This window comes from Pavona decussata, unplaced genomic scaffold (genome assembly GCF_977016875.1).
Source record: "Pavona decussata unplaced genomic scaffold, jaPavDecu1.1 SCAFFOLD_34, whole genome shotgun sequence".
Lineage (NCBI taxonomy): Eukaryota > Metazoa > Cnidaria > Anthozoa > Scleractinia > Agariciidae > Pavona > Pavona decussata.
The window spans coordinates 1,950,825-1,965,206 of record NW_028145457.1 but is presented as its reverse complement, the minus strand read 5'-3'; the positions used below and the strand labels follow the sequence as shown (position 1 = coordinate 1,965,206).

At 41.9% G+C, this 14,382-nt stretch overlaps 1 protein-coding gene and 1 pseudogene across 1 annotated transcript; both read right to left on the bottom strand.

The window, feature by feature from the left end:
• Positions 1–4,169: 4,169 nt before the first annotated feature.
• LOC146484428 (uncharacterized) lies at positions 4,170–7,469 on the bottom strand (annotated as a pseudogene).
• A 993-nt stretch (positions 7,470–8,462) lies between these two features.
• On the bottom strand, positions 8,463–12,866 carry LOC146484427 (uncharacterized). Its single transcript, XM_085104936.1, has one exon. The coding sequence runs from the start codon at positions 11,388–11,390 to the stop codon at positions 10,248–10,250; it is 1,143 nt and encodes a 380-aa protein (XP_084961062.1). The 5' UTR covers positions 11,391–12,866; the 3' UTR covers positions 8,463–10,247.
• Between the last annotated feature and the right edge of the window lie 1,516 nt (positions 12,867–14,382).

The window sequence follows — 14,382 nt, the reverse complement described above, 5'->3', positions numbered from 1 at the left end:
GGCTATCTTGAGTCTAAAATACTTTTTTCATTTAAGCCGAAATTTCAAAATAACTTCCCCTCTTTCTCTGATTTTGTCCTTTCTTACAACGTTGGTCATTTTGGGCTCATGCCAACTACCCTCCCCCTCTAGTTCTAATTTCCTGTACTCAGATCTCTACAATACTTTGCAAAAATACTAATATCGATAATATTTGCCGATTGGCATGGTTTCCGAGTTGAAATAGGACATTTTCACTATGGCGTCATTTTACTACAACTACCAGAATCCTTCTGGTTTTTCTTTTCTCATGCTAATTAGAGTTATTGTTCTTTGCTCTCCACTAGGATTACAAAATTTGCATTTGAAAAGGAAAACGAAATGAATTCTGGTAGTTGTAGTAAAATGACGCCATCACGAAAATGGCCTATTAACGAGTGGCTGACAACCAGTATCTTTAGTTAAGGGAAAAAATCAAGGTCACTTGACCGGGACTTGTGACATCACTAGATGAAAGCCATACACAAGCATTACTCAAAACTATGGTTGGAGCTAGGATATCCAGGATTAGGGTTAAGATCTAGGGTTAAGGTTAAGTTCTGGCCCCTAGGGTGATGTACGTGTGAGGGCTATGGTTTGAACGAAGGTAAGTCACGTGACACACACTCCCATCCAACTTTGACACTATTGGATAAATGCCTGTTGTCCTTTGGCTATCTTGAGTCTAAAATACTTTCTCATTTAAGCCGAAATTTCAAAATAACTTCCCCTCTTACTCTGATTTCGTCCTTTCTTACAACGTTGGTCATTTTTGGGCTCATGCCAACTACCCTCCCCCTCTAGTTCTAATTTCCTGTACTCAGATCTCTACAATACTTTGCAAAAATACTAATATCGATAATATTTGCCGATTGGCATGGTTTCTGAGTTGAAAAAGGACATTTTCACTATGGCGTCAATTTACTACAACTACCAGAATCCTTCTGGTTTTTCTTTTCTCATGCTAATTACAGCTATTGTGCTTTGCTCTCCACTCGGATTACAAAATTTGCATTTGAAAAGGAAAACGAAATGAATTCGGGTAGTTGTAGTAAAATGATGCCATCATGAAAATGGCCTATTCACGAGTGGCTGACAACCAGTATCTTTAGTTAAGGGAAAAAATCAAGGTCAGGTGACCGGGACTTGTGACATCACCAGATAAAAGCCATACACAAGCATTACTCAAAACTATGGTTGGAGCTAGGATATTCGGGATTAGGGTTAAGGTCTAGGGTTAAGGTTAAGTTCTGGCCCCTAGGGTGATGTACGTGTGAGGGCTATGGTTTGGACGAGGGTAAGTCACGTGACAGACACTCCCACCCAACTTTGACACTATTGCATAAATGCCTGTTGTCCTTTGGCTATCTTAAGTCTAAAATACTTTTTCATTTTAGCCGAAATTTCAAAATAACTTCCCCTCTTTCTCTGATTTCGTCCTTTCTTACAACGTTGGTCATTTTTCGGCTCATGCCAACTACCCTCCCCCTCTAGTTCTAATTTCCTGTACTCAGATCTCTACAATACTTTGCAAAAATACTAATATCGATAATATTTGCCGATTGGCATGGTTTCTGAGTTGAAAAAAAACATTTTCACTATGGCGTCATTTCACTACAACTACCAGAATCCTTCTGGTTTTTCTTTTCTCATGCTAATTAGAGCTATTGTTCTTTGCTCTCCACTGGGATTACAAAATTTGCATTTGAAAAGGAAAACGAAATGAATTCTGGTAGTTGTAGTAAAATGACGCCATCATGAAAATGGCCTATTCACAAGTGGCTGACAACCAGTATCTTTAGTTAAGGGAAGAAATCAAAGTCACGTGACCGGGACTTGTGACATCACTAGATGAAAGCCATACACAAGCATTACTCAAAACTATGGTTGGAGCTAGGATATTCGGGATTAGGGTTAAGGTCTAGGGTTAAGGTTAAGTTCTGGCCCCTAGGGTGATGTACGTGTGAGGGCTATGGTTTGGAGGAGGGTAAGTCACGTGACACACACTCCCATCCAACTTTGACACTATTGGATAAATGCCTGTTGTCCTTTGGCTATCTTGAGTCTAAAATACTTTTTTCATTTAAGCCGAAATTTCAAAATAACTTCCCCTCTTTCTCTGATTTCGTCCTTTCTTACAACGTTGGTCATTTTGGGCTCATGCCAACTACCCTCCCCCTCTAGTTCTAATTTCCTGTACTCAGATCTCTACAATACTTTGCAAAAATACTAATATCGATAATATTTGCCGATTGGCATGGTTTCCGAGTTTAAATAGGACATTTTCACTATGGCGTCTTTTTACTACAACTACCAGAATCCTTCTAGTTTTTCTTTTCTCATGCTAATTAGAGCTATTGTTCTTTGCTCTCCACTGGGATTACAAAATTTGCATTTGAAAAGGAAAACGAAATGAATTCTGGTAGTTGTAGTAAAATGACGCCATCATGAAAATGGCCTATTAACGAGTGGCTGACAAACAGTATCTTTAGTTAAGGGAAAAAATCAAGGTCACGTGACCGGGACTTGTGACATCATTAGATGAAAGCCATGCACAAGCACTACTCAAAACTATGGTTGGAGCTAGGATATCCAGGATTAGGGTTAAGATCTAGGGTTAAGGTTAAGTTCTGGCCCCTAGGGTGATGTACGTGTGAGGGCTATGGTTTGGACGAGGGTAAGTCACCTGACAGACACTCCCACCCAACTTTGACACTATTGGATAAATGCCTGTTGTCCTTTGGCTATTTTGAGTCTAAAATACTTTCTCATTTAAGCCGAAATTTCAAAATAACTTCCCCTCTTACTCTGATTTCGTCCTTTCTTACAACGTTGGTCATTTTTGGGCTCATGCCAACTACCCTCCCCCTCTAGTTCTAATTTCCTGTACTCAGATCTCTACAATACTTTGCAAAAATACTAATATCGATAATATTTGCCGATTGGCATGGTTTCTGAGTTTTAAAAAGTACATTTTCACTATGGCGTCATTTTACTACAACTACCAGAATCCTTCTGGTTTTTCTTTTCTCATGCTAATTAGAGCTATTGTTCTTTAATCTCCACTAGGATTACAAAATTTGCATTTGAAAAGGAAAACGAAATGAATTCTGGTAGTTGTAGTAAAATGACGCCATCATGAAAATGGCCTATTAACGAGTGGCTGACAACCAGTATCTTTAGTTAAGGGAAAAAATCAAGGTCACGTGACCGGGACTTGTGACATCACCAGATCAAAGCCATACACAACCATTACTCAAAACTATGGTTGGAGCTAGGATATCAAGGATTAGGGTTAAGATCTAGGGTTAAGGTTAAGTTCTGGCCCCTAGGGTAATGTACGTGTGAGGACTATGGTTTGTACGAGATTAAGTCACGTGACAGACACTCCCACCCAACTTTTACTTTATTGGATAAATACCTGTTGTCCTTTGGCTATTTTGAGTCTAAAATACTTTTTAATTTTAGCCCAAATTTCAAAATAACTTCCCCTCTTACTCTGATTTCGTCCTTTCTTACAACGTTGGTCATTTTTGGGCTCATGTCAACTACCCTCCCCCTCTAGTTCTAATTTCCTGTACTCAGATCTCTACAATACTTTGCAAAAATACTAATATCGATAATATTTGCCGATTGGCATGGTTTCCGAGTTGAAATAGGACATTTTCACTATGGCGTCATTTTACTACAACTACCAGAATCCTTCTGGTTTTTCTTTTTTCATGCTAATTAGAGCTATTGTTCTTTGCTCTCCACTAGGATTACAAAATTTGCATTTGAAAAGGAAAACGAAATGAATTCTGGTAGTTGTAGTAAAATGACGCCATCATAAAAATGGCCTATTAACGAGTGGCTGACAACCAGTATCTTTAGTTAAGGGAAAAAATCAAGGTCATGTGACCAGGACTTGGTACATCACCAGATGAAAGCCATACACAAGCATTACTCAAAACTATGGTTGGAGCTAGGATACCCAGGATTAGGGTTAAGATCTAAGGTTAAGGTTAAGTTCTTGCCCCTAAAGTGATGTATGTGTGAGGGATATGGTTTGGACGAGGGTAAGTCACGTGACAGACACTCCCACCCAACTTTGACACTATTGGATAAATGCCTGTTGTCCTTTGGCTATCTTGATTTTAAAATACTTTTATATCGCGACATTTGCCTGTTAGACCGGCTTAATGTCGAACGTGCGCTCTGTGGTAAATTACTGTGGTAAGTCCCACGCAACCGAGGAGCATATAACATAAAGCCACACAACTGTGTTGGATGAATCTGGCCACGGATGTGGCAGGTTTAATTGAATTAAGGCTAAAGCTGACAACACCGCAATAAATGTAAACGGTTAAACTTAATTAACAAACGTGGGGCGAAAAACAACGCCACTTATATTGACTAATAGACAAAGAAACAGTAATAACCCGTTGGCTGGCGAAAGGGGAGGGGGCGGGAAAAAACTTCTCTCTTGATATGAACACTCTGATGGCAAGGGAAGGAAGGACGCTTTTCCCAAGGAATCTCGACTATAAACCTAGTCGGAACCGCCCTAACACCTCATTGGTTAGATGTACCTAGCACCGATGACGGCAACGAATTATCACGTGGGCATCATATCGCGACATAAATAACATTATAGTTCCATAATGTTTGATTTTATATCGCGACATTTGCCTGTTAGACCGGCTTAATGTCGAACGTGCGCTCTGTGGTAAATTACTGTGGTAAGTCCCACGCAACCGAGGAGCATATAACATAAAGCCACACAACTGTGTTGGATGAATCTGGCCACGGATGTGGCAGGTTTAATTGAATTAAGGCTAAAGCTGACAACACCGCAATAAATGTAAACGGTTAAACTTAATTAACAAACGTGGGGCGAAAAACAACGCCACAAGCCACCCACTGTGGCTGAGCCCCACAGGAAAACTAAGCGATATAAACTGACCGAAAACACAGAGCGCACGTTCTCTGAACAAAAATGGCGACTGCGGGGAACGCAGCCTTTGTCAGGACGGCCTGGCAGAACGTCCAAAAGCAAATCCTCGCTTGATGGAGAATAATTGAAAAGGAAATGACGACACAGAGTAGCCGCAGCCCATGTCTGAACGGCCACAATGAGCGTCCGGAAACAAATCATGAAAGGAACAAACGGAAACTAAATTAAATTAAAGCTAATTAAGTAAATTAAGAAAATCAGTATAGCAGTGACTGGTCATCGTCACGCCTAAGATAAACACTGTCAGGGTAGTATTGCAAAGAGTGAAAAAGTGCCGATGCCGACCAAATGACAGCCCAATTGTCTGACCCACTTGGCTGGCGGGCACGCCACCTACACAGATCTACTTATTTTAAGAAGTAAATCCTTAAACGTATTTCCAATACAACATTAATATAGAGGTACGGAAACAGCGATGGAGCAGCCCGTGACTGAACTCCGTTGGTCGCACCTAAATAGGCCATAAAATAGCATGAATGACGTATTTCCAATACAAAATTAAGAAAGAGGTACGGAAACAGCGATGGAGCAGCCCGTGACTGAACTCCGTTGGTCGCACCTAAATAGGCCATAAAATAGCATGAATGACTGAAGGGGAAAATCCCCAGTGACAGCAACATAGCAGCCCCTGTCTGAACTATGTTGAAGTCGCCTTTTGTACTAGTTTTTAAAAAAAAAACAAGCAATGAAAGATAAGATTACGCGTGACAAGCGCTATTTAGTTAGCGTGAAGTACCGCAGACCTCAAATAAACTTTGAACGCATCCGATTTCCAGCGACCAAGAGCACGTATCTGCGCATCGGAATAACCTTTATCGGCAGCATGGCAAGCACCGCCAATGCGAAAACTATGGCTCTTGTACCTACTGATGTCAAGGCCGCAATAAGTTAAACACCGTTGGAGTTCGCTGTTAAACTGGTTGACGGAAATAGGAGAGTTATCAGCGTGACAGAAAAGTGGACCTGGGCGATCTCCACGAACCTTACAATACTGAAGAAGGGCTTCAACTGGACAAAAGGGGTGAGAATCTTCTCGTGCAATTAAAATGTCGAAGGGTCTATTGCTGGCGTTATGCTTATATGTTGAAATAGTAATTTTAGCCAGCTGCTCGTGACCATTCCGAGTGTGAAAAGTTAAATTATTAAACTGGACTACCGCCGACGCAAGACGCGTGCTCTTGGTAGCCAGTTCACCGATTCGAAAAAGACCGTAAAAGGCCACAAGAAACATTGCCGCGAAAAGTGAACGTTGAATGCCGAAGAGTTAGTAAAGCTAAGAGAACGAATTAGCTCATGCAGTACAGGCCGTGTGACAGGGAGACGGACATCTGCAGTTCGTTGTCGGCTTAAAGCTGTCAACAACTTTTGTATCAAAAATGATTTGGTCGGGTCAGGAAAAGGCTATCTCTAAAACAGGGAACGGGGAATGGAGGAATGAGGAACGGGGAACGGGGAACGGGGAACGGGGAATCTCTAAAATAGGGAATCTCTAAAAGGGGGAATCTCTAAAATAGGGAATCTCTAAAAGGGGGAATCTCTAAAAGGGGGAATCTCTAAAATAGGGAATCTCTAAAAGGGGGAATCTCTAAAATAGGGAATCTCTAAAAGGGGGAATCTCTAAAATAGGGAATCTCTAAAAGGAGGAATCTCTAAAATAGGGAATCTCTAAAAGGGGGAATCTCTAAAAGGGGGAATCTCTAAAAGGGGGAATCTCTAAAATAGGGAATCTCTAAAAGGGGGAATCTCTAAAATAGGGAATTTCAAAAAAGAGGAATCTCTAAACGGGAGAATCTATCAACAAACTGGATAAATCTATGAACGTTTTAGAAGTAGAGTTTTTCCTAAGAGACATTTACAGCATTTGCCAACAACCAATAATATTATTGACAGTTGTTGCATAATTACTAGATATATAAGATAAAAATAAATTGTTGTCGTCGCTTGCCGCAATACCTTCAGTAGGGGTGGTCTAAAAAATTTATGCCAATCGATACCAAAGGGCCACATACAGCAAGAGAAATCGAATATTCTACAGCATCTTACTGCAAAACGGTAAAGATGAAAGCGCAATTGAATCTCTGAATAAGCCGTAGACTCAAAATGACTGGAACTGGAGCCGGGCCTGGCATCTGTAACACGCGTCGACCATCATTAATTGGACTAGACAGACGTCTTTACGCCTGCATAAAGCTTATCTAGTGATCAGTTCAAAAATGCCAATTGTGAAATTCGCGGTGTTTGTGTTGCGATTGATCCACCAGCCCTAATGGCCTTACAACGATGTCTAATAAAAAAGCCCGAACCAATTTCCTTTTATGCCTTTCGAAAGTTGCAACAAATGCCCTCAATGTTTTTCAAGAAAAAAAAGGTTTCACTGGTCAAGGAAAAAATTCACCTTATCTATGATGTTATCAATCAGGTACCAGACATGCTTATCTCCCTGGGATAAAGACATGTCTGACGTAGACCGGAAGCCACCCAAATTGCAAATGCTAAATATGTTTTCATTGTGTCTGGCTGGTTACGTTTCATGGCGTAATTAACAAGACTAGTTATGAGAATGTAAGGTTTAATAGCGTCTGCTTTTTTATACCAAAAAGACAAATTCTCTTAAAGTAGTACCAAATGGCGGGAAATGGCTGCAAGAACGTGTTAAGATAAGACATGTCATCCCGACCTTCGGTCGACCTTTTTTCAAGTCGGTGGCTTCAGGTCAACATGGATAACAATTTCAAGTTTCCATTGGCGTTTGCCAGCAATAGAAAAAAGCTTGAGGCGTTTGATGGGCTCCCAAAATTTAGCTGGGACGAGATTACGAGCCAGGAAGTAATTGGTCAAAGCTCATTTGGCGCGGTGTTTACCCAGTATCAGACAACAAAAAAAGCCTGCCGAAACAGTGGTTGTAAAAAAGCTTTAGGGATTTAAGAGATTCCCCCATTTAGAGATTCCCTATTTTAGAGATTCCCTATTTTAGAGATTCTCCCTTTTAGAGATTCCCTATTTTAGAGATTCCCCCTTTTAGAGATTCCCCCTTTTAGAGATTCCCTATTTTAGAGATTCCCCCTTTTAGAGATTCCCTATTTTAGAGATTACCCCTTTTAGAGATTCCCTATTTTAGAGATTACCCCTTTTAGAGATTCCCTATTTTAGAGATTCCCCCTTTTAGAGATTCCCCCTTTAAGAGATTCCCTATTTTAGAGATTCCTCCTTTTAGAGATTCCCTATTTTAGAGATTCCCCCTTTTAGAGATTCCCTATTTTAGAGATTCCCCCTTTTAGAGATTCCCTATTTTAGAGATTCCCCCTTTTAGAGATTCCCTATTTTAGAGATTCCCCCTTTTAGAGATTCCCCCTTTTAGAGATTCCCTATTTTAGAGATTCCCTATTTTAGAGATTCCCCGTTCCCCGTTCCCCGTTCCCCATTCCCTATTTTAGAGATAGCCGTCAGGAAAACCTCTAAGTTTGTGGACATAGGAAATGGCCGAAAGATACGAGGTGATCGTTGAAAAAGATAACTTTCTAAATGAAAGGTATGAAATGAAAAGCGGAATACAAGTTGGGAGCAGCGGCAATGTAAGTTGTGCGGAGCCATAAAATTGAGCATAAAATTGGCGAAAAACCACCCACGCGCGCTGGTAAAGCCGCCGAGATCCGTCTGTCAACGCTGCACTAAGCAGGCCGTTCAAGTTAGAAACCAACTCTTCGGCATTAGGTTCTCGGGTACGTGAATTGGAAATTTGTCTGCGTCCGGTGATATTTCCTTGAACTTCGTGACCTGAGAACGTGAAAGATAATCGGCACGACAATTGATAAACCCAGGAATATGGCGGGCTTGGAATAAAATGTTATGTTTAAGACAGCTTAAGACTAAATCCCTAAGGAGAACCATGATTGCCTTATCTTTAGACGACTGCTTATTAATGATATCAACAACGGCGGCATTGTCACTGAAAAAGATGACACTTTTATCAGCCATGCACGCCCCCCAAATGTGAACAGCGATAACGATGGGAAAGAGTTCTAAAACGGCGATATTATAACCATGCCAAGTTGTGGGCCATAAACCGTGAAACCAGTGGGTATTAAATACCGCCCCAAAACCTATAGAACCAGCGGAATCGGTATAAAGTTGAAGAGTGTGCGACGTTTCCCAAATATCATCTAGAAAAAACGATCTGCCGTTAAAGTCGCTTAAAAACCGAAGCCACAGGTCAAGGTCAAGTCTAGCACCCTGTGAGATGCGAATGTGATAATGAGGTTTAGTTATGCCTTTGGTAAGATCGATTAATCGACGTAGGAAAGCACGGCCGGGCACAACAACGAGGCATGTAAAATTTAATAAGCCGATTAAAGATTGAAGCTCCTTTAAACAAACGGACCGACGCGAAAGAAACTCGGTCAACAAACTGCGACATTTTTGAAGCTTTTCCTCTGGAAGACGTGCCTCCATCCTCAAGGAATCTAACGTAATACCCGCGAATTGCAAAACCGTGTTCGGCCCGACGGTTTTCTCAGGGGCGAGGGGAACACCCAGATAATTACACAGTGAAACAAAATTTGTTAGGTCGCGCTCGCATTGATCTTTGGTTGGCGCGATAAACAGGAAATCGTCCAAAATGTGCAAGACGGAACAAGCACCGAGAAGGTGGACAGATATCCACTCGAGAGACGTAGAAAAAGCTTCAAAAATAGCGCAGCTGGAACGGAGTCCCATAGCCAAGCATCTATCAAAATAGTACATGTTGTCCCATTTGATACCCAATAAGGAATAGTCAGCAGGATGAATAGGAATGATACGAAAAGCCGATTTGATATCCGTTTTAGCCATAAAACAACCTCGCCCTATGCACCTAATGGATTTTGAAGCATCCCGAACAGATGCGTATTTGACCGTAGAGCAAGAGTCAGGAATGAAATCATTAACGGAAGATCCGTCTGGATAAGACAAGTGGTGTATTAAACGAAACTCTTTTGGATCTTTTTTAGGGACTAGGCCAAGCGGGGAAGTACGAAAGTGGCGAAACGGCGGGGTTGTAAAAGGCCCTACTATTCTTCCTGCTGCACATTCCTTGCGTAATTTTGTCTCGGTGATATCCGGTTGGTTTAAAGCACTCTTAAGATTAGAAGATTCATACGCAAGCCGTTCACCAACAAAATGTATACGAAAACCAAACCGAAAACCGTCAATCAGATATTTGGTTAGAACCGAGTCATACCCTCGTGTTAGAAAAGATTCAAGCCGGTCCACTTTTACTGGGGTGACTGGTTGGCTGTGGAGAGCCCGAAACTTGAGTTGCGCCTCCCTTTCCCTTATTTCCGACACCGCCAAAACGGGTTTGATTTGCCCGAACGGAACATTGGCTTCCCGGGTGTTTAGCACCGCATTTGTAGCAAACATGCTCGAACTGGCACCCGGAACATTGTCTGCCGGCCTGAAACGCCCAGCAAGTACCTTTGGGGAAGAAGGGCTGGCGAAAACGCTGACGAGTTTGCGTTTGGGGCTTGTTGGTGGACGGCTGTTGTTTACGAAAATTAGAGGATGCCCGGAGCCACAATTCCCAGTGAATTTGACCCCAGGGGAACTTTTCAGGGTCAGACTGCCTGATATAACGAAACTGCTCATCATACCAAAGCCAATCACCCGACTTTAGCTCTAAGTCGCGCACCACTTCGCAATATTTCATAAGTTGGGGTGTTTCATCTTTGAATCGCTCCGTATAAACCGAAACAAAGATATTAAATGCGGACAACCATTGTTGGATATTTTGAATGCGCTTGGTAGGATGGGATGGCTCAAGGGTGAGTTGGGGTTGATTCGATAACCCAGGGGAAGGGGTCATTGACAATGAGTATTTTCCTTCGTTCCGGGGGGAAGAGAACAAGAGAGACCCAAAATCAACATACTCGTTAGCCCAAATTTTCCCTTTCAATTTCGCACCAACCCGCGAAGTTAAACCGACAGCTATACTTGTAAAAACCTGTCGCGGTTGAGGATCCGAACAACCCGCTTGATAAGGAATGCCTTGTGTACCTTCAGATGAACCACCGTCCACAACAATGGCGTCGGTTGCAGTGGCAACAGCTGGCTCAATACAGTCAAGTCCGCCTGTTGTTCTGGGCGCCAAGATAGCAGCAATGTTGTCCTGGGAAAGCGCAGACTGTACTGCTTGAGCGACCACGGTTGATATGGTGGTGGATAAGGCATTGACGTCAATGGACATCAGACCTGCGTTGCCCTGCGGTGCTGGCGTTGGGACATTTGGGGTAGTTGCATGAGTATCGGCGCCAACTTCACGCAGTTCAGACAATCTGGGCCGTTTACCCCGTGTTGAACGAGAGGCTGTAGAGTTTGATACGCCACGCTTTCTAGGAGGCATTACTTACAAAAAAAATGGAATGGAGATAAGACAGGAGCCAGGCAGGAAACACCTTGAGACAGTGTTCCGGCCAATAAATTACAGATCTATTGTCTAAGGAAACAGATGTCGAGGTCCACAACATTCCTCGCTAACTGGGAGTTCCAAAAATACAGTGTGATCAGGGCAGTACGAGATTAATAAAACAGAATGCCGGCCCAACCAGGTCGAGCATTTAAACAAACAATGAAAAAACTGTAGCAGAAACAATGAAAATGCCAAGTTCCAGCCATAACAAAGTGCAATGTCACAGAGCCGAGTGCATAGGACACACCCCAAAGGGGCGATCAAGTGGGTTGTACACTCATGTGGCAAAGTGAAAGCACAAAAACAACATGACCAAAGCCGTGAAAAGCACGGTAAAAATACCGTGACCAACATGGTCCAATGGACCCAGTGAGCCTTGAAACAAAACTGGGAATTACCCAGTTAATAATAAAAAAAAAAAAAAACAAGAGCTCATGAACAATCACAAAATGAAAAACGGCTTGGTAAACAAATAAAATGGGAACTGGCAGGTATCTTTCAAAGTCGATCTAATCATGAAGGCGCGACGGCCCTCAAACATCTCAATACTGCCCCTCTCAGACTGCGAAAAAATTTGTACTGCCCTAACTTATTTAAATGAATACCATCGCGAGCAAGAAAACTGGATTTGCAATTCCAAAACCCCCGGTGGCGCCAATATAAGACATAGGGAATCGGCTCTAACACTCCTTTTAAATATCGAGTTAAGATGTTAACTTGAGTATTAAATGATGGAGTATTCTCGCGATAAATCGTCTGACAGACACATATAAATTGAACACCGTAAGACTCAAACAGCAACCGAGTAAGGTCCTCGATCGCAGAACCAGTCTCCACGGCAGAAAGGGAAGCCAAGTCGTTGGTCCCGAGCTGTAAAATTACAATGTGAGGGGCAAAAGACTCAACAACGCCAAGGTCGTATTGAACAGTCTTAGCTACTGTTCTCCCTCCGGTCCCTTGCCATCTGATAACGAGATCGTTACCCAAGTGAAAATTGGTCAGGAAAGAAAGACTATACTTCGCCATAAGAAACGACCGGAGGCGGTGGATAAAAGAATGCCCCAGGATTAAAACACGAGTTTGAGCCATTTCGCGAAGAATCAAAATAAACTGAACTACTCGAGCGACACCAATGCCCAGAACAGGAGAAATGCTACGACAAAAAACAAGAATATTCAAAGTGATAACTTGCCTGAATAGGTAAGTGGGAAAAAAAAACTTCTCTCTTGATATGAACACTCTGATGGCAAGGGAAGGAAGGACGCTTTTCCCAAGGAATCTCGACTATAAACCTAGTCGGAACCGCCCTAACACCTCATTGGTTAGATGTACCTAGCACCGATGACGGCAACGAATTATCACGTGGGCATCATGTCGCGACATAAATAACATTATAGTTCCATAATGTTTGATTTTTCATTTAAGCCCAAATTTCAAAATAACTTCCCCTCTTACTCTGATTTCGTCCTTTCTTACAACGTTGGTCATTTTTAGGCTCATGCCAACTACCCTCCCCCTCTAGTTCTAATTTCCTGTACTCAGATCTCTACAATACTTTGCAAAAATACTAATATCGATAATATTTGCCGATTCGCATGGTTTCCAAGTTGATATAGGACATTTTCACTATGGCGTCATTTTACTACAACTACCAGAATCCTTCTGGTTTTTCTTTTCTCATGGTAATTAGAGCTATTATTCTTTGCTCTCCACTGGGATTACAAAATTTGCATTTGAAAAGGAAAACGAAATCAATTCTGGTAGTTGTAGTAAGATGATGCCATCATGAAAATGGCCTATTAACGAGTGACTGACAACCCGTATCTTTAGTTAAGGGAAAAAGTCAAGGTCACGTGACGGGGACTTGTGACATCACCAGATAAAAGCCATACACAAGCATTACTCAAAACTATGGTTGGAGCTAGGATATTCGCCATTAGCGTTAAGATCTAGGGTTAAGGTTAAGTTCTGGCCCCTAGGGTGATGTGCGTGTGAGGGCTATGGTTTGGACGAGGGTAAGTCACGTGACAGACACTCCCACCCAACTTTGACACTATTGGATAAATGCCTGCTGTCCTTTGGCTATCTTGAGTCTAAAATACTTTTTCATTTAAGCCCAAATTTCAAAATAACTTTCCCTCTTACTCTGATTTCGTCCTTTCTTACAACGTTGGTCATTTTTGGGCTCATGCCAACTACCCTCCCCCTCTAGTTCTAATTTCCTGTACTCACATCTCTACAATACTTTGCAAAAATACTAATATCGATAATATTTGCCGATTGGCATGATTTCCGAGTTGAAATAGGACATTTTCACTATGGCGTCATTTTACTACAACTACCAGAATCCTTCTGGTTTTTCTTTTCTCATGCTAATTAGAGCTATTGTTCTTTGCTCTCCACTAGGATTACAAAATTTGCATTTGAAAAGGAAAACAAAATAAATTCTGGTAGTTGTAGTAAAATGACGCCATCATGAAAATGGCCTATTAAGGAGTGGCTGACAACCAGTATCTTTAGTTAAGGGAAAAAATCAAGGTCATGTGACCGGGACTTGGTACATCACCAGATGAAAGCCATACACAAGCATTACTCAAAACTATGGTTGGAGCTAGGATATTCGCGATTAGGGTTAAGATCTAGGGTTAAGGTTAAGTTCTGGCCCCTTGGGTGATGTGCGTGTGAGGGCTATGGTTTGGAGGAGGGCAAGTCACGTGACAGACACTCCCACCCAACTTTGACACTATTGGATAAATGCCTGTTGTCCTTTGGCTATCTTGAGTCTAAAATACTTTTTCATTTAAGCCCAAATTTCAAAATAACTTTCCCTCTTACTCTGATTTCGTCCTTTCTTACAACGTTGGTCATTTTTGGGCTCATGCCGACTACCCTCCCCCTCTAGTTCTAATTTCCTGTACTCAGATCT